Source organism: Meriones unguiculatus, chromosome 15 (assembly GCF_030254825.1).
Source record: "Meriones unguiculatus strain TT.TT164.6M chromosome 15, Bangor_MerUng_6.1, whole genome shotgun sequence".
In the NCBI taxonomy this organism is placed as follows: Eukaryota; Metazoa; Chordata; class Mammalia; order Rodentia; family Muridae; genus Meriones; species Meriones unguiculatus.
The window spans coordinates 49,874,289-49,899,449 of NC_083362.1; the positions used below are offsets into that span (position 1 = coordinate 49,874,289).

At 39.1% G+C, this 25,161-nt stretch overlaps 1 protein-coding gene across 1 annotated transcript in view; it reads left to right on the forward strand.

Moving 5' to 3' along the window:
* Pard3b (par-3 family cell polarity regulator beta) overlaps positions 1–25,161 on the forward strand; it is a 948,430-nt gene that overhangs the window by 556,614 nt on the left and 366,655 nt on the right. Inside the window, exons 14-15 of the mRNA XM_060368467.1 lie at positions 1,020–1,122; positions 9,588–9,703. Of these exons, the coding sequence (XP_060224450.1) occupies positions 1,020–1,122; positions 9,588–9,703 (219 nt within the window). The remainder of the gene's footprint in view (positions 1–1,019; positions 1,123–9,587; positions 9,704–25,161) is intronic.

The following is a 25,161-nucleotide window of genomic DNA, read 5'->3' on the forward strand; positions in this document are numbered from 1 at the left end:
TTATATTTTGTGGCGCCAGGTATGGGAGCAGGATTTTGTTCATGTTAGGTAAAGGCTCTTCCACTCAGCTACATCCCCCACCCCAGGGAAGGCACTGATAACATCATTTCATGTATTTAAAATCTGAGGCTTGGAGAAGTTGGGTAGTGGTCCCAGATTCACAGAACAGCAGGAGCCAAGTGTAGGAAAAGAGTCTCACCACCAAACAAACAAAACACACACACACATACACACACACACACACACACACACAACAACAAAAAAAAAAAAACCAAACCTTTGTTCTAACTGGCATATCCTACAGTTCTCATCCACAGTTAATTCTGTTATTGTATTAAGCGAAAGAATGTTCACAATGAGCAGATAGCATAATGTCTGATCCACAGTGTTTCATCAGAACCCACTTCTTGTTGGTAATAGTGATGATCAGGGTACATGCTATTTTTCCACTCCTGAATAGCCTGTAGAAGAAGCCTGTTTTGTCAAGTAGGAAACCCCAAATTCAGACTCCAGTCTTTTGCTTACAAGGCCTCCCTATGGTACAGATAGAAAATGTGGATCTTTTCTCCCTTGCTTTGTCTAAACATTGAACAGTATACAGCATCTCAAGACATTTTCTTCAGTACTTTTTCCCACTCAGGTAAATGCCTAAATTATAATTCGGAGTATTTATTATAGAGCCACACTTTTAAAAATATTAAGGTATAAAAGACATGTTTTATGAGTATCACACATATCAAGGATATGGATAAGCACCAGGCTTTTCCAGGTAAGGAAAGGTCATAGAGACATGTGGGTTTATTTGCTGTAGTGGCCAGTGAGTGGGTCACCCACATAGACATCCATTAGGAGGCCCAGGTCATCTCCGCCAGGGACCATTCCTGTGACATATTCCATTCCAGGGGAAGGCTTATTGATTTCTAAGTTGTTTATGTGTGAGGGATGGACTGAAACAAAAGTAGGCTCTGGATTCTTCTCCCTCTGGTTTACTACAGCTTCATCTGTTCCTCGTTTTATAGACCTATTGCTTCCCGGTGACGGCTGGGCCGAGAGTGAAGTGCCGCCGACCCCACCACCGCATCATCCTGGTCTGGAATGGGGCCTTGAAGATTTCAGCCACAGGTATCGATAAAATGATGTGTCATAAATGATCCCCTGTTATAGTGTTTCTGGGAAAACTCAGCAACCTTATTTTAACTCTATTTCTGTCTAGAATGGAAATCTCATAGTCTCCATTTTTCCTTCCCGGAGATAGGTTTTTGTGGCTAAGAGCTTACATTGTTCATAATTGGCTTCCTGGATTTTTTTTTTTTAGATCCATCCTTATATAATTAACATCACTAAGAAAATAGATGTTTTTTTTTTTGTTTGTTTGTTTTTCTTTTACAAGTTTAAAGGCCACAGTAGCAGAACTCAAAGAAAACCTACATAGGAAGGTACAAAATAAAATCCGGAAAGTATAAAGCCTCAGCTTTTCTTTACTTTATAATTGGCAAACCCGAAAGGTATTTTAAAAATAGATGCTCCAAGAAAGTTAATGGAACCTAAAAATTAAAGCAACACCATATAATCTAAAATATTGAAAAGGGTACCTAATATTATAGCCACTCTGTAATAGAAACTAGAAAATCAATAACTTTTCGACTCACACAAGCATGAGGGAGGAAGATTTACTAAGCATACATACTATTTAACTAGGGGAATTCATAGATTTTGTTCTTCTGATGAGTTTTAAAAATCATTAAATTGTCTCGTTGCTATTTTCTGTATTTATTATGGCTGTTAAAAAAAAGCTGTGTATTTTACTCCACTCTCTTTCCCTTGATAATCCTGTGAAATTTCTTCATTTTTCTTGCAACAATGCTGGTGTCATTTCTATTATGCTTTTTAATACAATCTGCTAAAAATAAACCTACACAAGAGTGGAGCCAACTCTGTCAGAGGGAAGCCGGCATCTGCTGAACTACCTCTGACTTTTAGTTTTTTAAATCAGTTATTTTTCTCAAAACAATATCACTAACTATACTGGAAGCCACAGTATTCTAGACCAGGACTGGTAGGGCCTTTTTAAGATGAGCCGACAAATGTAGTTAGTTTTGCTCATTTATCTAGGTTGTCTGTCTTGATCCTGAATCCAAAATGAATTTGATAATGTACAGAAGAATCAGTATGTTAAGCAGTTGCATTCACTCTACCTTACATGTCCTCCTGTGTAGACCGCATAATTCCATTGAGACAGCACTAAGATGAATTCAGTAGAAAACAGATTGCCAAAAACAGCACTTCCAGAAGTGTCCAAGTACCTGACCTTGAATTAGACTACAAGGCTGTAATGGTAAACAAAACTAAAACAAAAACAGATTGGCACTTGGACCAAAACGAACATGTAGACAAAAGAATAGAATAGAGGACACCAAAATAAAAGCACAAATCTATGGCCACCTAATTTTGACAAAGGCATTAAGAACATATACTAAAAAAAAAAAGAATTTATTCAGCAAATGATGTTAAGAAAACAGAATATACAAGAAGAATGATTTTAGATACGCATCTCTCACCCTGCTCAAAAGTCAATTCAGTACAGGTCAAAGACCTTAATTTAAAGCTTGAGACACTGAGATTGCTAGAGGAAAAGCAGAGTAAACACACTTGAAGTTATGACATTGGCAAGTATTTTTTGAGCAGCACAGAAAATTGTCCCAAGAATCGACAAATGGGAATGTATGGAATTAAAAAGTTTCTGAGCAGAAAAAAAAAAAAAAAAAAAAAAAAAAAACTGTGCAGAGAGAACAGATAGCCTACAGAATGGAGAGACTCTCAGTCAGCTCTGTCCCAGACAGGGCTCAGTATGTAGAACGCATTGATATCTACCATATACAAAGTTTTGCAAACATTAGTGACTAAAATCATAACGTGCCTAATCAATAATTAGGCTGATGAAATGAACAAACAGTACTCAAAAAAAAAAAGGAAAACAAACAGCCAGTAAATAATTCTTAAATGTTCAATATTCCTAGCCACCAGGAAAATGTAAATTAAAGCCGCCCGAGATTCTGTCTCACCCAGGTCAATGTGAGTACTCTCAAGAAAACAAATAAGATGTGATGGCAAGGTTGTGGAGAATGAGAAATCCCTGCCCACTGCTAGAGAAATATAAACTAGTGTAACCTTTAGAACTCATTGTGAAAACTCCTCTTTGCAAGGGATGGAATCCACTACAGAAAATCACAACCAATCCAAATACAGAGTTATGGATCTCAGTCCTAACGGATACACCTACAAAACTCTCCTGCCTGTAAGACTTAGGGAACACTGTAGAAGAGGGGCCAGAAAGATTGTAAGAGCCAGATGGCCAGCCAGTTTGCTGTGAGATTGTGTCTCTGGTAATATCAAAAGCTACATCCATAAGGTCTCACCAACATGCTTGCCCAAACATGAGCTGGACAAGGAGGACACCAATGAACTTGTCAAAGTGGATAAGAAAACGTCCAAAAGGCTTCAACCTTACACAAAGGGAACTGCAGAGAGCCTGGAGTGGGAGATGTGTTCTTCCCTTGAGAAGAGCTGGTTGTGCAGTGCCAAACGGTCAGGCCTGAAAAAACACAACATGATATGGACTCAACAGGCTATATTTAGGAATATGTAAGTATGTAGATAAATGCATGCAAAGCCAATTAGAGAATAAAAGATTTGAAGGAGAGTAGAAAGCAGTTTATGGGTGGGTTTGGAGAGAGAAAAGGAAAGGGAGAAATGTTATCATTAAATTACAATCTCAAAAATTAAGAAAATGCTTTCAAAAATTTATAGAGCCATAAAAATAGAAAAATAAAATTAGAACTATCATATAACACAGCTATACCAGTCCTGGAATGTAACCAAGCTAGATACCCATTGACACAAAAGTAGATAGAGAAAAATGTTTCACATATGAGTATATATTCATTTTACTCAGCTTTCCAGAAGACAGAGTTAGGAAACTTGCAGGTTTATGAGTTGAACTGGAAAGTATATTAACTAAGTTGACCCAAACTCAGGAAAACAAAACTCTCATGTTCTCTCTCATAGCTTTCAATGTTTGTATATATGTAAATAAGGGGTTGGTTTGTGAGTAGGTATACACTATGAAAATAGACAGGCAACTCAAAGAGGGGAGCGGTAGGTATTGAGAAATGGATGAGAGCTACAAAAGAACATGTGACACGAAAGCGGAAGGGGCCGTAGAGTAGTATAGTACAGGGGATGAGGAGGAGGTGGGGGAGATAATAACCAAATATTTTATTTGAAAAATGCCAGAAATAAAACCTAACTCATAACCTAATTTTTAAAAAAACAACATTTTTGCTTTGTTTTGTTTTGTTTTGTTGAAAAGGGCTTTATTTTTGTTTTTGCTTTTTTTCTGTGTAGCCTTGACTGTCCTAAACTCACTCTGTAGATCAGGCTGCCCTCAAATTAACAGAGATCCGCTTGTCTCTGCCTTCTTGAGAGTTGGGGTTACAGGCATGTGCCACCATGCCCGGTTCCAAAAACTTTTTAAACTAAAGAAAAATGTATTTCTCTCTGAAGAAGATGAACACACAACTAATTAGGAGAGAGAGAGAGATCAGTACAAAATGCTTAGGTGGCCTAGATGACTGAATCCCAGCTCTGTCTGTCTGCAAGGTGAAGGAAAGTTACATCAGAGGAAGAGCAATTTCATAGAAAATGAGGGGGGGCATGAGTCAAGGATGCGACAGAAGAAAAGTATTAATGAGAGAGGGAGGAAACCTGTTTGATGTGGCTGAAACTTTCGTATCTGAAGGAAGAATCCATGGCAAGTTTCCTTCCATGTTCCATGAGCACCTTATTTCCCTGGAAAGCGGTGGAGAAACACTGGATATTTCAATGCCAGGAATGAGAGTGTTGAACTCTGAGCAATTTTAAGTGTGGATGGGGAAGCCATAGCCAATGGGGTTGGTTCTGCATGAGAGTCAGGGGCTCTAAAATAAAGAAGTTATATGGGTGAAAAGGACAGGGACATTTCTGAGATGGATAAAACATGTCTTAATGCTTTGCAAGTCTCACCCCTCCAGGGAACCTGTGACCTGTACCATCCTGCAAGCTGTTGTGTTGCCTAGGTGACCAGCAGCAGTGGGATTTGGATGTGTGAGGATAGGGGAAGGACTGGAAGGAAGCCAGAGAGGTTGAGCAGGGAAGGGTGTCCCCCTGCCTTTCAAAGCAAACATGGACATGCTCTCCACAAGGAATATGTGTGTTCTCAGGGGTGGAGCCTTTCATTATACAAAAGCTCTTTTATATAAAAGGGGGGGGGACTAAATTTAATCAAAGTTAATGCCTAGTCTTTGAAATAACCTGAAACCAGAATTTATTTCTGTTATATCAATGAAATAACATAAGAGAGAAATTTAGAATATGTGTATGAATAAAAACAAAATATATGGGAAATGTGTTTTTTGCTATGAAGTCTCAATGAGTGATTAAAGCCAAACAATTACAAAATATGTTGAGTACCTGTGCTGGCTAGTTTTTGTCAACTGATGCAAGCTAGAGTTATTTAGAGAGAGAGAGACTGTCAACTGAGAAAATGCCTCCATAGGATTATCTTGTAGGCAAAGCAATGTAGGTATTTTCTTCCTACGGCAGGGCCCAGATTACTGTGAATGCTTCCACCCCTGGAGAAGTGGTTCTAGGTGCTACAATAAATCAGAATGGGAGCCAGGCCTGTAAACCCAGAACTCAGGGAGGCAGAGGCAGGTAGATCGCTGTGAGTTCGAGGCAAGCCTGGTCTACAAAGCAAGTCTAGGACAGCCAAGGATACACAGAGAAACCTGGTCTTGAAAAACCAATAACCAACCTCCCACCCCCACAAAATCAGACTGAACAAGCTATTGAGAGGCCAGTAAGCAGCACCCCCCCCCCCGTCTCTACATCAGCTCCCTGGGTGATGGACTATGGGCTGTAAGATGAAATACACCCTTTCTTCCCCCAGTTGTTTTTGGTCATAGTGTTTTATCACAGCAATAGAAACCCTAGGTAAGACAATGTTACTAACGATTTAGACAGCATTTGGTTTATTCCTTTCTTGTATATTTTCTCAGTCACATCCCCACACACATATACAACCCACAGACCCACGATTCTTCCAGCAATTTTCTTGGCAGGTCTTTCAGATCTTCCTCCCTGACTTTTACTTTCAGATGGTTCTCCTTGAGATCCACTGTTGACTCCTCTGTGTCTTTCATATTCCTGGTTTGTCACCATTTCTCAGGACAGCGGCATATGTTTCTTGCTGCCCTTATTTATTCATTATGCAGGATAATTTGACAAGACGATCGTTTCCATTTGAGAGATTCCCTGGTTGTTCATGCTGAAAACACGGCCTTTATCTAGGACATGTCTCTGGCCTGCTGTCAGCTTCTAGCTTCCCACAGCCTCAACTGCAGCCCACTCAGCCATGAGCACATGCTAACTTCCTTCAAAATTAAAATATGTCATATTTTATAGTTAATCATTGTGTCACCCTCACTCCAAATGCTTTCAGTGTGTAGCATAAAATTGCAAATGATTTCTACCCGTCTAACTTACATGGCTAAAATATTTTCACATTAACTAATTCAATACTACACTGGTTATTTCAGCGTGCTATCTGCTGACATTGGCTCTAATCCTATCATGTCTTACATTACCCTCACGTCCCTCCCTAAATATCTGCCAGTTTGACTCCAGATTTATTTTTGTATTTCCAGGTTGTAAGATGGCAATAGGGATCCTACTAATGAATGTTTTCAAACTGTGCATTTGGACACATTCAAAATGATGGTAACAGATGTATATAGCATCAAATTAATGGATGTAATCAGACATATGTACATATGTGTAAATGATTTGCAACATTCATGTGTACAGTGCAGCTTTCATTTATCCTATGTTTCCTCAATTATATCCTAATATTTTTATAAAAATAAATTTGTTTTGTTTGAGCAGATTCTAACTTGGTATTGCATCATATGTTTGTAGAATAGCGGTAGGTAAGAATGATTATTTCCCAAAAGTTTAGAAAACTTGACCTCTTATTTTTGGCATGCCAATTATTGCCAAGTTTGAAAAGATCATCTATGAGGCTGAATTGGATTAACCAACATACTCATCAGTGGGGTAGATTCCCATCACCTGCCATGAGCAAAGTGCTTTAAATGCAGCGAAATCTTTGTTTGGAAGAGGAGTATGCATGTTGGTCCTAAACATCTTTCCTGAAGGCTGTCATTAAAATGTACAGCATCTGCTTTGATCAACAACTTGGCTTTCTTTTGTTGCATCACATCTACTAGTCTGTTGAAACAAAAGCAAACCTAAGATGCAAGTTACTTAGGAGACTGATCAGATCATCAACTCATAAGGAAAATACTTTACTGTTTGTATGTTCAAGTCAGTATTCTAATCCAAGCTTGTGACTTGGGTCCAGGCTTTGCCCTTGAGCGTGGTGTGACCTTGGACCATCCATCAGTCCTCTTCTTTGAGCCTCAGACTCTTATATAATAGATGGAAGACCTTTAGTCCCTTCTGCCTCCTCTTGAATCTGTGAAGGTCAAGTGTCTCGCTGACGTTAAACCTGCATCATCACACAAGATCAAAGCATCAAATCTTACATGCAAATAAAGGATGGATAACACACAGAACGATATGTGCTGCCACAGCACCAAAGCACTAGGTAGCTCTTGATCTCAGTGGTATCTCTGAATACTACAAAATTAGTAGGAGAAAAGGGGGTATTCCCCTTAGACCACACTGGCATCCATAACATTAAATAAGTCAAGGATTCTCGGGCACAGCTGGTATTATCTGCCATCACTCGGTGTCATGTCTGTAGCAGTTGAAGCCTTCTCCATTGACAATGCACTCAGATTCCTAGAAAGAAACCGCTAAAACCTTTGTCACACTAAAGAGTAAACTCAAGCTATCTGCATAGTCTTCATGAAAATGGGTATAATCTTTACACTGAGAGAATCTAGAGCCCTCATTCCAAGACCACCCTGACCCACAGAAATGGAGCTTATTAATATTAAAATATGACTAACATTGAGTTCTTACCATGCCATAGGCACTATTCTCAGTATTTTGGATATCAGAGTTTATTTAAACTTTTGCAATGGCATCATAGAGTAGGTCCCTTACTACGTGTTTTATAGATGAGATAACTGAGGCCTATGGGCAGGCAATATAATGACACTCCTTTTGTGTAAAAGGACATTGAAGTGCAGAGTGGCCCAGTGACTTGCCTAAGTCACACAGTGAGCAAGCGCCAGAGTAAGGACGTACACCAGTACATTGTGTTCCATGAACCTGACTCTTGCACGCCGAACCTGGTGCCTGTCAGGAGATAATTCTGTTTCTAACCCACTGGGTTGTAATAGCAGGAGGTTCTTTCATTCATTCAGCAAGATTGCAAGTTCCCATTCTGGACAGGGAATGTTAAATATCAATGAAAAGTTTGAAGAAAAAAAAAATTAAACTTGGCTGGTATATTTAGTTTAAAAGTTGAGGTTCTTTGCATTTTAGAGGGATTCTCGTTCAAGCTTAAGGTTGCTTTTGCTGTTTTGTTGTTTAAAATGCTAAACTCTTGAAAGCCTGACCTCAGTCCTTTCTGATTGTCTAAGGATCCTGATCTTTCATCCGATCCTTGTTTAGGACAGAAGTCATGCTGAGATGAGCGCCATCTATACACTTTAGCAAATCCAAGGACAAAAAGAAGGCAGTTGCAACTTAATTTATTGAAAGTTTATACATGCGTACTTCTAAATGAAAATAAGCCATTGTCTAAAATTTCTTCATATAATCCTTTGTACTGAATCCTCAAACAAAACAGAGTACTCAGTAAAAGCAAAATTCTTTAGATTGACCTCAAGTACTAAGAAATCCATAAAGGGCATTTAACGTATTTGTGTCTGAAGTGTCAACTGTGCTGTTCCTGTGGCTTCCTTTTGGCATTATTGATGGACAGACTCTTGGCTCAGCATTAACATTACTCTTTGAAGATCACCTAAAAAGGTAAAACTCAGTCTCCTGCAGCCGTCAGTCATTAAAGATGGTTTTCTTTAAGGAGACATCACTTTCACTGCTCTTTAAAAGGGCCCACTTATTCCCTAGGAATTTCTTAGCCCACTTTGGGCTCTGCGAGTATCTAGCAACATCCTTTGAAGTGTTGGGGCTTCCCAAGCACCCCACCACTCCCCTGAAGTTATATATGATGCAGAAGGATCGCAATTAGCAAAAACCACTGAAGAACAAAAGGTACAATTTGCCCAAGTGTGTTTTACTTACATTTTACTTCAAAACAAAATACATAAACCAGAATCCTTACAGTCCATAAATGAAGTCTGAGAATCAAGAACAGGTTTAAAATATATGGCTGTAGCCTGAAGAGAAAATGGTGAGGGAATGTATGCAATGTGAGAAATACATATTCATATTCATATTCATATTCATTCATAGTATTTCTCCCTCCTCCTCTCTTCTCCTTCCTCCCTCCCTCCCTGCCAGTCTGCCTTTTGCTCTAGACCTCAATATAACATATATTTTTTGTTTTCACACAGCTCTGGAGTGGATTCTACAGTATATTTTCCAGATCAACATGTCAACTTCAGATCTGTGACACCCGCCAGGCAGCCTGAATCAATTAACCTGAAAGCTTCCAAGAGCATGGACCTTGGTAAGTGATGGGCCAGTGCCTCCAGGTCAGCTCTCCGGCCTCCACCCATCCGACTTCCCCAAAGTAGTCTAGTTTTGTTTCCCCAGCTTCAGAAGCTGGGAAAGGGGCACTGCTCATCCTGCCTTCCCATTTCCTCTCACAGGTGTAATTGTAATTTCGGGCACTGCTCGAAAAGGAAAGAGAGATGCTTATATATGAAACATTCCACACAATTCTCTCCCTCTTGTAGATCTGGGGGGAAAAAAACTAATTCTCGAAAACTCGAATGTCACAAAACAAAACAACAGCAACAACAACAACAAAACACTTCAGCGCACTTGCCTTTGTGTTTGTTTACTGCTTTCAGCTTGCGTAGATCATGCCTGGTGGGCATAGCCATGGCTTGGCCTGGGGGGATAATGGCATCAAATGGTCTCTTCAACTAAACATCCCTAAATCCTACAACACCAGAGAGGTGAGCTGTCCCATGGCTCTGTTGCGTTGAGTGTGTTGAGGTACCTTCCTGTGGTACCTAAACAATCTCGCAACATTCTGAAAAGCACAGGACTTGTCTTCAAGAGGAGATCCAGGACTCTGACAACAGTATAGACCAGGGCATGGGGTCTGACCAACAGATTGTAGCATACACTCACAGCAAAATATTCTTTGTATCTTGCGTGCTCAGGGGCCAACGTCTGAAATTATTCTTTTTTTTCTTGAGGCATGGTATATACTTCATTAATAGTTACAAGGAAACAGAAACATCAAAACTGCAAGCTCTACCCAATGATCTGATAAACGGTGCTTATCTGTTGCTCATTTACAGCAGCTCAGGAAAATGTTCAATCACAGCGAAACAAGGGGAATTGATTCCATTTTCTATAAATTAACTTAATCGTTGGGAAGCATTTGCTCTAATCGCCTATAGTGTGAGGCAGATAGCAAAGCTCAGCAAGGAGACTCTCCTGAGCACTGGTCAGAAGGGGGTTTTCAGTACAGCAAGTCTGCGACAAACCAAAGGGCTAATGTATGACAGTGACATCTGTGATGACTAGTAATTTAAGAGCAATTCATTTTCCTGAAGTGCTTGATAAACATTTCCTGATCTGTCTTTCCAGTTTCCTTATAAATAAGATGAATGGATAAAAAAAATGGCCCTTAAATATATTAATTAGATATATTGCTGTTTTTCTCACTTAATTAAGAAGATGGCTAGTATTATAATTCTAATAAAATAGTATGTCATCCATTTTAGGAGAGAAAAAATATTGCAAAGTTATTAAACTTCAGTCATGTCCAAAAGTTCTATTAGTTCTTTGAAACTTTCATACAGTGCACTTGGTCATATTTACCCCCTTCATCAGCTACTCCCAAATATAGCCTACCCTCCTTTCTTTCTTTCTTTTTTACACCCATCTAGTCCAAATAATGCTGTCTATATATTCTTGAGGGGATGGACTTCCACTGGAGGGTGGTTGATTCACCAGGAGCTACACCGACCCTCCCCATTTCAGTTGCTAAAAGCTCCTCAGCTAGGGGTGGGACTTCCCACCCACCTCCTCTCTCCATGTTGGAATTTGGTCGGGCTTCATCTTGCACAGGTCTTGTGCATGCTGTCCCTGTCAGTTTGTAGTATACACTATTTCTTTGTAGTCACCGCCATCTGTGGCTCTTAGACTCTCTTAGTCCCCTCCTCTGCAATGATCCCTGAGTCCTGGGAAGAGGGGACATGATACAGGTGTCCCGTTCAGGGCTGGGAATTCCATAGTCTCTCACGCTCTATACCTTGACCAGTTGTCCATCTCTGTGTTAGTTTCCATATACTTCAAAAAGACCCTTCTCTGATGGCAGTTGAGGGATGCAATGATCTAATTAATACTGACACTTTATTTTTGAGAAAAATTTCTCTTTCAGATTGAAACCTTATTTCTGAAATGTGTATTTTAGCATCCATCCGTTGCATTTTCTTGTCCATGATCGGTACTAACACTTGAATGAACAGTGACAATAGTAATGTTTGTTCAGTTTACACAACTTTCCATGGGTTATGTTGTTAGGGGACATAAGTTCTAAGCAAAGCAACAACAACAACAAAACCCATCGTTTAAAATGCACTGAACCAAAGTGACTTAGCTGTAGTCTATTAAAACATTTTTTTTTTTTTTTTTAGAGTAGTTGTCAAAGTTGAGCCCCTTCTGAGAAGTGTGAGTTTAAGGCTAAGAGTGTTTGCTAGTAGGCAGCATATCTTGGTCTTTACTCCCCAGAGAGAACGTGGAATGAACTTACTAAATATGCTGTCTTTCACACTGAGTACACCCAATGATACTCTAGTGCTGAGTACACCCAGTGATACTCTAGTGCTGAGTAAACCCAGTGATACTCTAGCATTTAAAAGTGTCTCCTCTTAGATTAGAGGAGTAGTGCGTTGCTTGTAATTTAAAGTACCACTGAGGACTCCAGTGGTATGTATATATATTTGTATATATAATTGCATATGTGTGGATGTATATATGAATATATATGTATATGCATACATTTATAGTTAAAAGTATTGATAATGATAATGTTTAGCAGAATAATGCTTTCAGCAGGATAAAATACAACTTCAGAAGTTTAAAGCTAACAGTAAACCCCAGGGCTGGAAATGTAGTTCAGCTGGCAGAGTGCTTGCCTGGCATGCACACGGCCCTGGATTTAATCCTCATTTTAAAAAATCCTACAATATTTGGACAGAATACTCACATAATATTTTCTCAACCTGGAAAAAGCATCAGTTTCATATGGTTAAAAATAAAAACGACATAAAAGGATAAATGTTCATATTTATTTATTGAGTGATGACTTTAGACTGGCTCATTCTCTGTCAAAAGTTTCCATGACCTAATCGTGGTGGTAGATGCTCAAGGCGTGTGTAACTCCAGCCACTCACGTGGACGAGGCAAGAGGAGGTTGATTTAAGACCAGCCAGGGCTATCTAGCCAAAGCTGTCTTCATAAAGCCTGTAGGAATCTTCAAAGGGTCGTGGGCACCCTCAGCTCCATCTCTGTGTCATGCTTGCTACTGAGTCACATGTTTGGATGAGTTTTTAAGGGTGAAGAGATCCCGATTACTTATATTTACGTCTGTTTCTAAAGGCAAGTCTTACTGAAAATGAATTCAGCCCCCTCATCTATCTCCATCCTTTTTCTCTAGTTCCCAGGCACACATACAGGGCTTAAATCTAAATGGCCCTGCCTGTTCTGTCCAGTTTTTCTCAGCCATTCGTGCACGTGTTCATGCCACCTGCACTTCGGAATCACTGCGTAGTTATGCAGTACTGAATGAATGAGTTTCTTGCTTTACACTTTGCTTCTCTCCTTCCTATTCAAATGGGACCTGAGCTTGATTGAAGGTTTTATTTTGTTTATTTTTTTGCCCATTTATATCTTTTTATTTTGAATGTATTTGTCCTTTGCCAGTATTCCCTTTGTTTGTTTTTTATGTTATTTTTAGAATAGTATTGTAACGTTGTAAATCATTGTGTGTGTTTTTCCTTTGATCTTGATATCTTTCACCATAAAACATGTTTTGATGGGACTGATGTGATTGCTTAGCTGATAAAGTGTTTACTGCAGAATCTTGAGGACCTGAGTTTAGAGCTCTAACATACATCTAAAAAGCACCAAATATTAGCATACCTTGTAATTCCAGAAATGGGGAGGCACACAGGAGGTCCTCCAAGAGCTCTCGGTCCAGCCGTCCAGCCAATCAGTGACCTCCAGGAACAATGTGACACCCTGTTTCAAGTCAAAGGTGGAAAGTAATTGATGCTGACTCTGAGGCCAACGCCTGGCACCCTCACATAGAAGTACCCACCAGCCCCGCAAACACATCAACACACATAAACAGAGGCATAAATACTTTAATTTATTGTCATATAACCCCATTCTGTCTTCCTTTTGTTTTTGTTTTGTTCTGTTTTTTTTTTTTTTTTTTAATGTGTGTGTCCTTTTTGTCTCATTTATTTTCTTCTAGAACCTTTTGAGAAAAATAATCGAAAATGCCTTTTTCATTCATGGTATATGAGGTAGAAGAACATGTCTTGAGAAAAAGAAAAAAATATTATTAATATTTGACTTTTTCATCTTCCCTATTAATTTGGAATGCAACCTTATTAGATACTAAACTCCTTTATTATATTCTTACGTGGGTGGGTTTATAGACATGTTGGTTTATTGGTATATAACTCTGCTCAGCATCATTTACCACCCTGAGTAAGTTATCATGCTATTATTCTGAATTTGAGTTACTTACAGGATAATTTTCTTCTGGTTCATCTTTTTAAGAAGAAAACTAAGTTTTCTTTTTAAAGTTAAATGACTTTGGCTCTTGGAATGCATCAACTCTGCTGTGTAAAGTAGAATCAGATAATCAGAGTGAGTTTAGAGACTTGACAGGAATGTTTTCTCAGTGTGTGTGAGTACGAGTGTTTGAGTGTACATGTGTGTATGTGTGTGTACGATGTGCTGTGTGTGTGATGTGCTGTGTGTGTGATGTGCTGTGTGTACATTTCTTTGTGGGGTGCTGTGAGTGAGTGATGTATGTGTGTGTGTGTGTGTGTGTGTGTGTGTGTGTGTGATATGGTGTGTGTACATGCATGTGTGTGAATGGTATTTATGCTTCCTGTGGGTTCCTAATAGAAGCACTTTATCAGGTTAAAACGACTTTTTTCTAGTTGTAGCTCCCTAAAATTTTTTCATTAGTCCCTTTATTCTTTAAATCAAGAATGGGTATTGAATTTTATTAAGTGATTTGTAAGGATCTATACAGGGTGACAGTGTATATTTTTCTTTGTTAATAAAATAGAAGCAAACAAATTAGTAGCTTGTACACAACTAATCTCTGATCCTTTTCGAATATCTGTTTTCTCTTTTAAAGTTTATTTGATTCACTACAGTTTTACATGTGAAATTTCTGCAGAAGTGTTTCAGCATAGACTCACTCTGAAGCACAATGTAAAACTGACAGCAAGTTTACTTGATATTCATAATTCCTATGTAACCATTCTAGATTTGGGGAGGCCATTTTTGCTTCAATATTTAGTTGATATTTGTGGAGCATGCATGTGGTCATGTTTAAGACAGATCAATGATGATTAAAATAATAAGGACAAGAAATTTATCTTTAAGCAATTGGCTCTAACTATGCTTATTCAGGGGATAGGATGCAATTTAAGGGACTGGGTAGATCCTTCTGGGTTTTCCAGAAAATCAATCTTTCCCTACTAATTGCAGACTTTCCTCTATTTATTTAAATTACCAGAATTACTATGTTCCGTCTGGATCCCTTTAATTTGTTCATAATTGAGCTTGTGTGGGTGTTGAGTTGGAAGCCCTCAGAAGCTGAATAACACAGCTGCCTTTTTGGCCTTTGGCATAGGGTTTCCCCCCAAGAGCTGCCCTTATTGGCAGGATGCCAGGGAGTTACATTCAAAGACTTTTTGATGAGGCATAAAAATCTTTAATTTCCAGGCTTGGTGTTTTATGACCCCATAATAGTGTTTAAGAATTAGTCTCAATTATTTAAGGGACAGCACTTCAGGATTTTGGCCCCTTTGTTGACCTAATCTATAGCCCCATTCAAAGTCAGGTTTAAAACACTGTTTCTCACAAGATTTTTTTTTAAAGACTTTTGCGTCCTGCTTCCCTTTGGGCTCCCACTTCTGTTTCAGATGGTGTCTGTGACACTGGAGGAGAGACTAAGGGTGCTGCAGCTGAGAAACCCTGGCCAGCTGTCTGCCTCTGCTCAATGGGAGGAAACGTGACTACCGTGAGGCAGGCGGCAGCCAGATGAAACTGTAGGAAGTTCTCTGACAATGACGGTTGTTAATATCACATATTCCGTGGCTTACATTTTACAGAATGCACGCGTCTTGTGTAACTCTCTAAACTTGGGAGGAGGGATAGATCGGCTGGTTGTCTTTCAGGATCAGCCAGTCAGCAGTTTTATTCTTATTTTTTTTTTTTTAATTTGGGGAATGTTTGTAGACACAGGCAGTCATTGTAATCTATACACAACTTGATTTTCTGTGCCTAAAAAGGCAAATGTTAGAGATACATTTTGAATAGAACTCTTTCATAGGTGTGGGATATTCCTCTCAGGAAAAAAAAAATTGGCATCTCTTATATCAGATCAAAGATGGGAATTAAATAAGTTAATTAGCCCCAGTCTACCTATCTACTGCTTTATTTTTAAGATTATTTTTATAGTGATATATTTCATTTTTGCATTTTTTGTACATAGAATATGACAAATAACCTAAAGACTGAAAACAAAGATTTAAATTATATACTCTGGTATTACACTAGTTTATTAATGTTATATATTGATATATTTTAATGTAAAATTTTATTTACATAGAATCTTCTTTATTATCATCAATAAACAATACCTCTGGTGGGCTATAGAGATGACTCAGAGGTTAAGAGCACTGACTGCTCTTCCAAAGGTCCTGAGTTCAATTCCCAGCAACCACATGGTGGCTCACAACCATCTATAATGAGATCTGGTCTCCTCTTCTGTCATGCAGCTGTACATGCAGATAGAATGTTGTATACATAATAAATAAATCAATCTTAAAAAAAAAAACAATGCCTCTGAAGGTGATAAAAACTCAATCAACTGTTGCTATTTTAGCACCAAGTCTAACATTAAAATTACAAACAAATCTGGTTGGTAAAGAGAAATCAATGGTAATCCCAAAAGAAAGTATTTCCTCACCTTTTAGATCAGTCAAGGAAGTCATCAGGAAGGAGCATAATGAGATAGAGGCCCTGAGTCTTATCAAGGCAGGAGGAGACAATCACAGAGGTATTGAGTCACTGATGAACAAATGCTCACTGAGTACCCACTGTTTGCCAGAATGCATTAAACCCCAGGAGCCACTAAGTGATGGGAGAAGTGGTGGCTGTTGCTAGATTAGACCCTAACAGGAAAGGAAAGCCCAGGAGAGGAGTTAAGGGAAGGCTTCCAAGAGGAACTTCTGATGTAATGATGAAAACTTCAAGAGGAAAAGTCCAGGCAATTACAGACTCTACTATGGCTGCTTAAGAACTCACTGGTAGCTGGGGGCTGGGAGAAGAGAGGATCAAATAATGAAAAAAGGAAAAGTAGTCCTGGTGCTCTAAAAGAGCTGCACAGCTACGTAGGAAGAAACTTGCAAATTCTCATTAGAGTTAGCAAGCTGTTCTAAAAGGAATTGGGGAAGAGCTTTTAGGGTCCCTAACAGACGTCAGGTCGAGAGGGGAGCCCCTGCTTACCTGGGCTAGTTTTTCTTCAGGCGCACACACAGAACGATGTTTCAGCACGGGAAGTAGGGCTTCCTGCACATGGAGGCTAAAAGAATTGTTGTTCTTGTGGGCTAAATGGATCGTGATTATAAAGCTTCTGTCCTAGATGACTAGAAATCATCCAGACTCGGCCTCAAACTGGAAGGAAGAAAATAACTGGTTTTTAACAAAGACGATAAACTTCCCCAATAGCTAGTCAGCTCCGTGCTCACTGTGGCTCCTCAGATCTTTCATATCCATGAAATTAAAAAAGGATGAAACTGGTGGTCACTGGCAACCTGCATGGGATCTATGAAATAACCGAGGCCTCTTTTCCTTGTTAGAATTTCTAAGTAGGCAGCTTAGGGATGTATTATATGTGACATTGATCTTGAAAGTGTTTCACTTTTTTTTTTTTCTGAGCAAGATCAATGGGTCAAGTTATATACTGAGCTATAGGTATAACGTTAAAATGCCTATTCCTGAAATATACTTATTAGATGTTCATTATTACCCTAAAGAAGTTAAATAGAAAATCCCATAAGACTCTTGCTTTGCCCTTCTTTTTATTTTTTTTTAAGTTGTAAAGTATTTATTTTCTTAAGGATTCACATACATATGCAACATCTTTAATTTTTCCACTCAGAGATTCAGCAAACATCATTTTCTACTTTTTTTTTTTTTGTATTTACCATCAGAAATGACCCACCATATGGGTGCTGGGAATTGAACTCAGGACCTCTGGAAGAGCAGACAGTGCTCTTAACCTCTGAACCATCTCTCCAGCCCCTGATCCATCTCTCAAGCCCCGGCCTTCCTTATTTGTACAAACAAACAAACAAACAAACAAAAACTAAAATTCAGCAAGGGGGTTATTATCATTAGATATTTAAGTTTCTGTGAGTTAGGAACAAGGCATGCAATTATATAACTGCATTTCAAAATATCAGAAGAAAGGATTTTATAAGTTTTCAGCACAAAGAAATGATATATTTTGAAGACATAAATATTTTTTCAATACTCAAGGGCTGATGGGACCTGGCTATATGTAATATGGAGGAAGGGAATCTAGAATAGAATGGAATCCTATCAATTTTTCAATAGCGATTGTCTCAGTAAATAGGCATTTTGTTCAGCTGACATGATTTCCATGAAAACTGTGTTGCCAGAATTGTGCAGATAGAATTTGGGCTGGCAAGATGGCTCTGTGGGTCAAGTTATTTCCCTCCAAAGCTTGCTAACATGACCTTGACCCAGAAACCCATGCTGGAAGGGGAAAACCGGCTCCTGTACGTTATCCTCTGTCCACTGCATGCACACGGTGACATAAACATGCCCACACTCGCATAATCAGACATACAAATAACAAAAAGAATTTATCTAATGAGCACTTAGTGGCTATTTCTCACATGCAAAGCAGTATTCCAGGTGACTAACAGGATGTGTTTGCTCTGATTAGATTAACAGATGGTAAAGTTGTATACAATGAAAAGAACAATAAAATTTGAGATAGAGATAAGTTCCTGAAGCCATATTCAGGTGGGAGCCTGGAAGGAAGGAGAAGCTCATAAGACAGAGTGATGAAAGGTAGATTGAAGGCAGATTGGCAAAAACACAGTTTTGCTAGTGTAAGACTTCAAGAGTCAGCATTGGCCCCAGTGACGATGTCCTGTGCTTTGAGATGCTCTCCTGCCATGGCTGCTCCTGTATGGACTTCTGCTTTATCAGATCAAGTAACACAACTGCTTTCCCATAGTGTACATGTGCAGGACTGCATTTAACAGAATACATTTTAATAGATCCCAGGACAGTATAAAATGGATCCAGATACTGTGGAGAGGCCCAGGAACCATGACCAATGAAAACCCTTTGGAAGACATAAAGATACAATGCCTGGAGGAGAGGGGTTTCACAGCACAGAGGAACGCTGCATAGTTACTCTCACATTTGGTACTGAAAAACTCAAATTTCTAAACTGATCCGCACCCCAGATAGATCAAGCAATGGCAGCCACATTGGAAGACACAACAAGATTACAAGCAGTGGTTCTCAACCTTCTTAATGCTGTGACCCCGTGTTGCAGTGGTCCCCCAGCCATAAAAATATTTTGTTACTATAATTTTGCTACCGTTAGGAATTGTAATATAAATATTGGTGTTTTCCAATGGTCTTAGGGGACTCTTGTGAAAGGGTCATTTAATCCCCGAAGGGGTTACTACCCACAGGTTGAGAACCACTGATCTAGGGAAATGTTGACAATGGAAAACTAACCCCTGGCTTTTTGTATACTTGGTATGAAAGGAAAATTACATAAATTAAAACAACTCACAAAAATTGAGAAGACATAAAATCTTTGCCAGCATTGTGAAAAAGGAATGAGTCCTGCTATTATTCGTTAGTTACTAAGGGATACAGAATCTCTTTCTGTGCAAGGGGTTTTGCTGTAAATTTTTGTTTGTTTGTTTTGGATATTGAGGATTGAACTAAGGGTCTTACACATGCTAGGAAAAATATTAAAGGTCTGACTTTCATCCCTAGCCCTATTCCCCAACACCTGGTTTTTAAATTTTCAGGCAGGGCCTCATTCAGTTGCCCAAGCTAACCTCAATCTTACTGTGTTGGGCAGACAGGCCCCAAACATACGACCCTGTTCCTTAGCCTTGAGGAGCTGGGATTGCAGGACCATGAGAGCACATCTGGCTAGGAGTGTCGTAGCGTGTTTGTGTGGTTGAAGTAACAATCCAAGCTGTAATTGTGACCGACATAAAAGAAAGTGGAGTTTGCAGACAGCAAGTGGCAGCACGTAGGCACTGGAGACAGAGAAACCAGTAAAGAAGCAAAAGTTGTTCCCCTCAGTCTACACACCTCCGCCCCAAGCAGTCCACCTGAGAACATTAGGAGAATCAACATTGGATTGGCTGAGGTCATAAAACAATTAAGTTCCAAGTAACTGCTCCCTTTAAAAATGACTTTTAGATTACTGTTAAAATTAGCTGAATTTCGGGGACCAGATCACTTCTCTGCTTCTATGGCTAGATCATTACTCTCAGGAGAGCAGTACAATTTCACAGACCTTGTTCAAAAGTAGATCAGGTCCCATTTGGTGTGGAGAAACTGGGTAAGAGGTCTCTCTGTCCAGGGTATAATTCTCTCCCTGTATGTCCCTGTGTAACCTTTCCTCAGTTTTAGTTTCCATGTACCCATGGAAACATTTTTTGTTTGTTTGTTTGTTTGTTTGTTTGTTTTCTTTGAACAGGGTTTTGCTATGTAGCCCTGGCTGTCCTTGAACTCATAGAGATACACTTGCCTCCACCTCTGCAGTGCTGAAATGAAAACTGGACCTTTGTCTCAGAAATAGATTTTCAAAATGAATTGGCTGTGTTCATTGAAAGTGATTCCTGTTGTATAGAAGTTGCATTTTCCTGCTGATTTATGTTTTTAGGATTTTCTGAAAGTTTTGGCTCATTCCAGGAGTCCCTTATCAGGCTCTTTCCAATGCATAAATGCTCGCAAAGGACCATAATTACACTTGTTCTCATTTATCTTCTGTTGAGGGAGGGAATAGTTTGTGTCTTGAATAATCATGTTTTCTTCCTTTAAAGAAGAAAACAGCCTTTGAAATAAGAACAATTCTTCACATCAAAACACTTAACCCGGTGCCTAGAGCACAAGAGATCATCAGTGATGGTTTTCAGTAATGTTAGCAGTTGTGGAAAGAATTAGCAGTACTAGGATTACTAGCAAGGAGCCACTAAATTACACAGCTCCTTGGAACTGGTGACCAGTACAAATGTATTTTCTTCAAGTAAGTATTATGTAATTTTAAATTTTCCTGCAAGAGACAAAAAGAAAACAATAGACTGGACATGCTTGTAACTGAATCTTCACTAGTGATAGTTTACAATTACCAGTGTATGAAGATAATATTTATTTTTTAATTAAATTTTTATTTTTTATATTAATTACAGTTTATTTACTTTGTATCCCAGCTGTAGCCCCCTCCTTCATTCCCCCCCAATCCCACCCTCCCTCCCTCATCTCCTCCCTGCCCCTTTCTAAGTCCACTGATAGGGGAGGTCCTCCTCCCAGTCCATCTGACCCTAGCTTAAAAGGCCTCATCAGGACTGGCTGCAATGTCCTCCTCTCTGGCCTATCAAGGCTGCTCCCCCTTGGTGGGGGCAAGGGGGAGGTGAAAGAGCCAGCCACTGAGTTCATGTCAGAGACAGTCCCTGTTCCCCTTACTAGGGAACCCACTTGGATACTGAGCTGCCATGGGCTACTTCTGAGCAGGGGTTAATTCTCTCCTCCCTCCTTCATCTCCTCCCTGCCCCTTTCCGAGTCCACTGAGAGGGGGTGTCCTCCTCTCCTTCAGTCTGGCCCTAGCTTATCAGGTATATTCAGGATGGTTGCAATGTCCTTATCTGTGGCCTAGCAAGGCTGCCCCTCCCTCAGCGGAGAGGGGAAGCTCATGAGTTCATGTCAGAAACAATTCCTATCCCCCTTACTAGGGAACCCACTTGGATACTGAGCTACCATGGGCTATGTCTGAGCAGGGGTTGTAGGTTATATCCATGCATGGTTCTTGGTTGGATAAACAGTCTCATAGAAGACCCCTGTGCTCAGATATATTTGGAGCTTGTGGGGCTCCCTGTCCCCTCTAGGATATACAAATTCCTCCTTCCTTCATATGATTCCATGTACTCTGCTGAAGGCTTGGTTATGGGTCTCAGCATCTGCTTTGATACATTGCTAGGTAGAGTCTTTCAGAGGCTCTCTATGGTAGGCTCCTGTCCTGTTTCTTATTTTCTACCACTTCCAATGTCCATCCCATTTGTCTTTCTAAGTGAGTATTGATCATCTTATCCTGGGTCCTCTTTCTTGTTTAGCTACTTTAGGTGTACAGGTTTTAGTATGTTTATCCTAGAAGATAATATTTATGAAGCTAACCTCTAAATAGTAGAACATGATTAATAATTTGATGAGAAATCTTGATCAATAGGGAAACTATCTCATCCTTTAAAACTGAAGTGTTCAGTTGCTCTTAAAACTTATACCTGAATTGCTCTCATTTGTACGTTAATTGAGCTCTTCTGTAGGATTCTAATCCTTTTAAATAAGCCAACTATGAACCTTTCCTCTTCTTTACTTGCTTTTGTTTCTTGAGTCATTGTTCATATTTAAATGTAACCCACTGTTCATTTTAAAATAACTTTTGTATTAATATGAGAATATCTCCATAAAAATATAAAGCTAAAACAGCTGCTCAAATAATGGAGCAAAGTACTGAAATTCTCCTTGGAATTACAAGCCAAATCCATTTCAGTTGTTTTGAAGTGAGAATCTCTTCTTGGTTGAAACCATTACACTTAACATGTAGCTAAATATCACATAAAACATGTGATATAATAAGTATATATTAAACAGGGATTGGCAAGTTCATAATTATCGCTTCTGAGAAGGGTACTGAATGACAAAGGTTGACAGTGGAAACACATAGATGAAAGCTCCAATAGGAAGAGACAAACATTTCATTTTTAACGTAAATAGTTGTAGTTTATTATGAAGGTGTAAACACCTTTAGAGTTGCATGTTTTTATTCTCAATTCTATGTATGCATTTTCCTCAGGAGTGCAATGATTATTACACCAATGTAAGTTTCTGTAATGATGACCAGATGTAGTAAAACTTTAGGCTCCTGAGCCATGTGACTGGTTCCATCCTGAAAAGCAGTTTTGTCCCCATTGACAGTACTTAAAGGGATCTGCTTGTTAGCAGTTGGTCTCATTTTCGCCTTCTTGATAGACTGAAAAGGAATATTTTACTCTTTAAATTATTGATAAAAATATATCTTTCATACATTCTGTTCTATATTTTCTTTTGTGAACCATCAAAATATACTTTTTTAAGTAGGTATTCTTTGTGAAGGAATTCTGTAGGAAATATCACTTTCTGCAAGTAAAATTCTATTCTACAGCAAAGGTCAAGTTTTAGGCCTTGCTCACAAAGGAAAGCAGGTATGTCAATGTGTTACTTGTTACAAACTACATATTAATCAATATGTTTATATCTTTCATTAAGTGATTAGAAAAAAAATGTAAAATAATTCAGAAGTGGAGTCAAATTCAGACCATTTTTATGTTTCCGAAAACGTCCTAATCTCAGACAAATCAGTTACTCTTTTAAAGAATCATTTAGTTTCAACTCTTAGCAGAACACTAGAGCTCTCATCAGAACACTTGGCCTTCACATGCAGTATTCTCTGCTGCTTTAGAAGACGTAGCAGCAGCTCGCATCACCAGGTAGAGATGTCCACCCTACTCTCACAAGACTAACAAGTTATCCAGTGCTGGCAGATGTGATTTCAGTTCTGCATGAAAACCATTCACCCATCTATTCTCCTTTCTTTCATTCAGTATATAAATATATATTGCATACTTCTATGTTAAATGCTGTCCTAAATAGCTAAGATGGATCACTGGCAATAGACAAGAGTATCTTATTTCTATAGCTTAACTTTTTTTTAGTAGAAATATTCTCATGGGTAAAGTTGAAGAGATTGGATATGCAAATGCTAATAATGTAATAAATGAACAAACACGTTGAAAAGAGATCAAGCAAAGCACATCTAGCACTCCAGTTTGTGGAGAGAGGAGACATGGCTGGAAAGGCTAATATATCAGGACCCACCTGGTTGCCAGTGTTCATAAGAAAAGGTGTCTAGGAACTCTATGCAAGATGTAAAAATTAAAGTGAAAATTAAAAAAGAGATCATATTGGAAATTGACTAATCAGGAGTGATGGTTTTAAGTGAGCTGGGAATAAGCTATCGACCCTCTGTTGATCCTGGAGTTGATTGGCATAATCCCTAGTCCCCAAGCACTTCAGGACTGTCTCAAACAAATCACGAGAAGGTGAAGGTCCCAGCGTGAGATTCCTTAATAGTAAAACAGGCATGTACCAAGGAATTGGAAAGCATTTAGCCCATTTTCATCATTTAAGGAAAGTTATCATCACACAAAAATTGGATGAAAAATGAATTACCTTGGAGCTTTTTTATTTCTAGCTCAATAAATCAGTAGATATGAGGTAAATAACCCCAGTGCTTTCTCTGCAACCAAGCAAGTTAGAAGAAAGCCTTCCAGGGGGGTCCTCCTGCTGTAGGTTCAGAGTATAATCTTACCGAAGACTGAGGTACATGTTTGTGGGCATAAATGTAGACGATTTTAATTAGAATAAACAGGGTGAGAATGTACACACATAACCCTAGCACTCAGGAGGCTGAGACAGGAGGATGACAAGTTCAAGGCCAGCCTAAACAACATACTAAAAGATTTTGTTCCATTGGTTTGGGTATTTGTTTGTTTGTTTTGGTGTGTGGTGTCTGTCTGTCTGTCTGTCTGTCTGCATGTATGTATACGCACATGCACACACATGAGCATGAACATCTTCAAGTGTGTATGTGATGACAGTATAGGTGCCATTCACATACAACTTAAAAACCAACAGGTTGTCTTAATATGACTTTGGTGATCAATCATGAATAATAGAAAAAAAAATGGGAAATGCTTATTTAAAAGTGAAACATGTGTCTCTCTGCTTCTGGGATATGTCACTCGGGATGATCTTTTCCAGTTCCCACCATTTACCTGCAAATTTCATGTTTTCCTTGCTTTTTATCACTGAGTAATATTCCATTGTGTAGATGTACCACAATTTCTGTATCCATTCCTCAACTGAGGGGCATTTGGGCTGTTTCCAGACACAGGGTATATACTCACTCATAAGTGGATATTAGATATATAATATAGGATAAACATACTAAAATCTGTATACCTAAGGAAACTAATCAGGAAGGAGGACTCTGGCTAAGATGCTCAATACCCATTCAGAAAGGCAAAGAGGATAGATATCAGAAGAGGGAGAAAACAGGGAACAGGACAGGAGCCTACCACAGAGGGCCTCTGAAAGTCTCTACCCTACAGGGTATCAAAGTAGATGCTGAGAATCATAATCAAACTTTGGGTAGAGTGCAGTGAATCTTATGAAAGAAGTGGGAGATAGTAAGACCTGGAGAAGACAGGAGCTCCACAAGGACAGCAACAGATCCAAAAAGTCTGGGCACAGGGATCTTTTCTGACACTGATACTATAGCCAAGGATCACTCATGGAGAT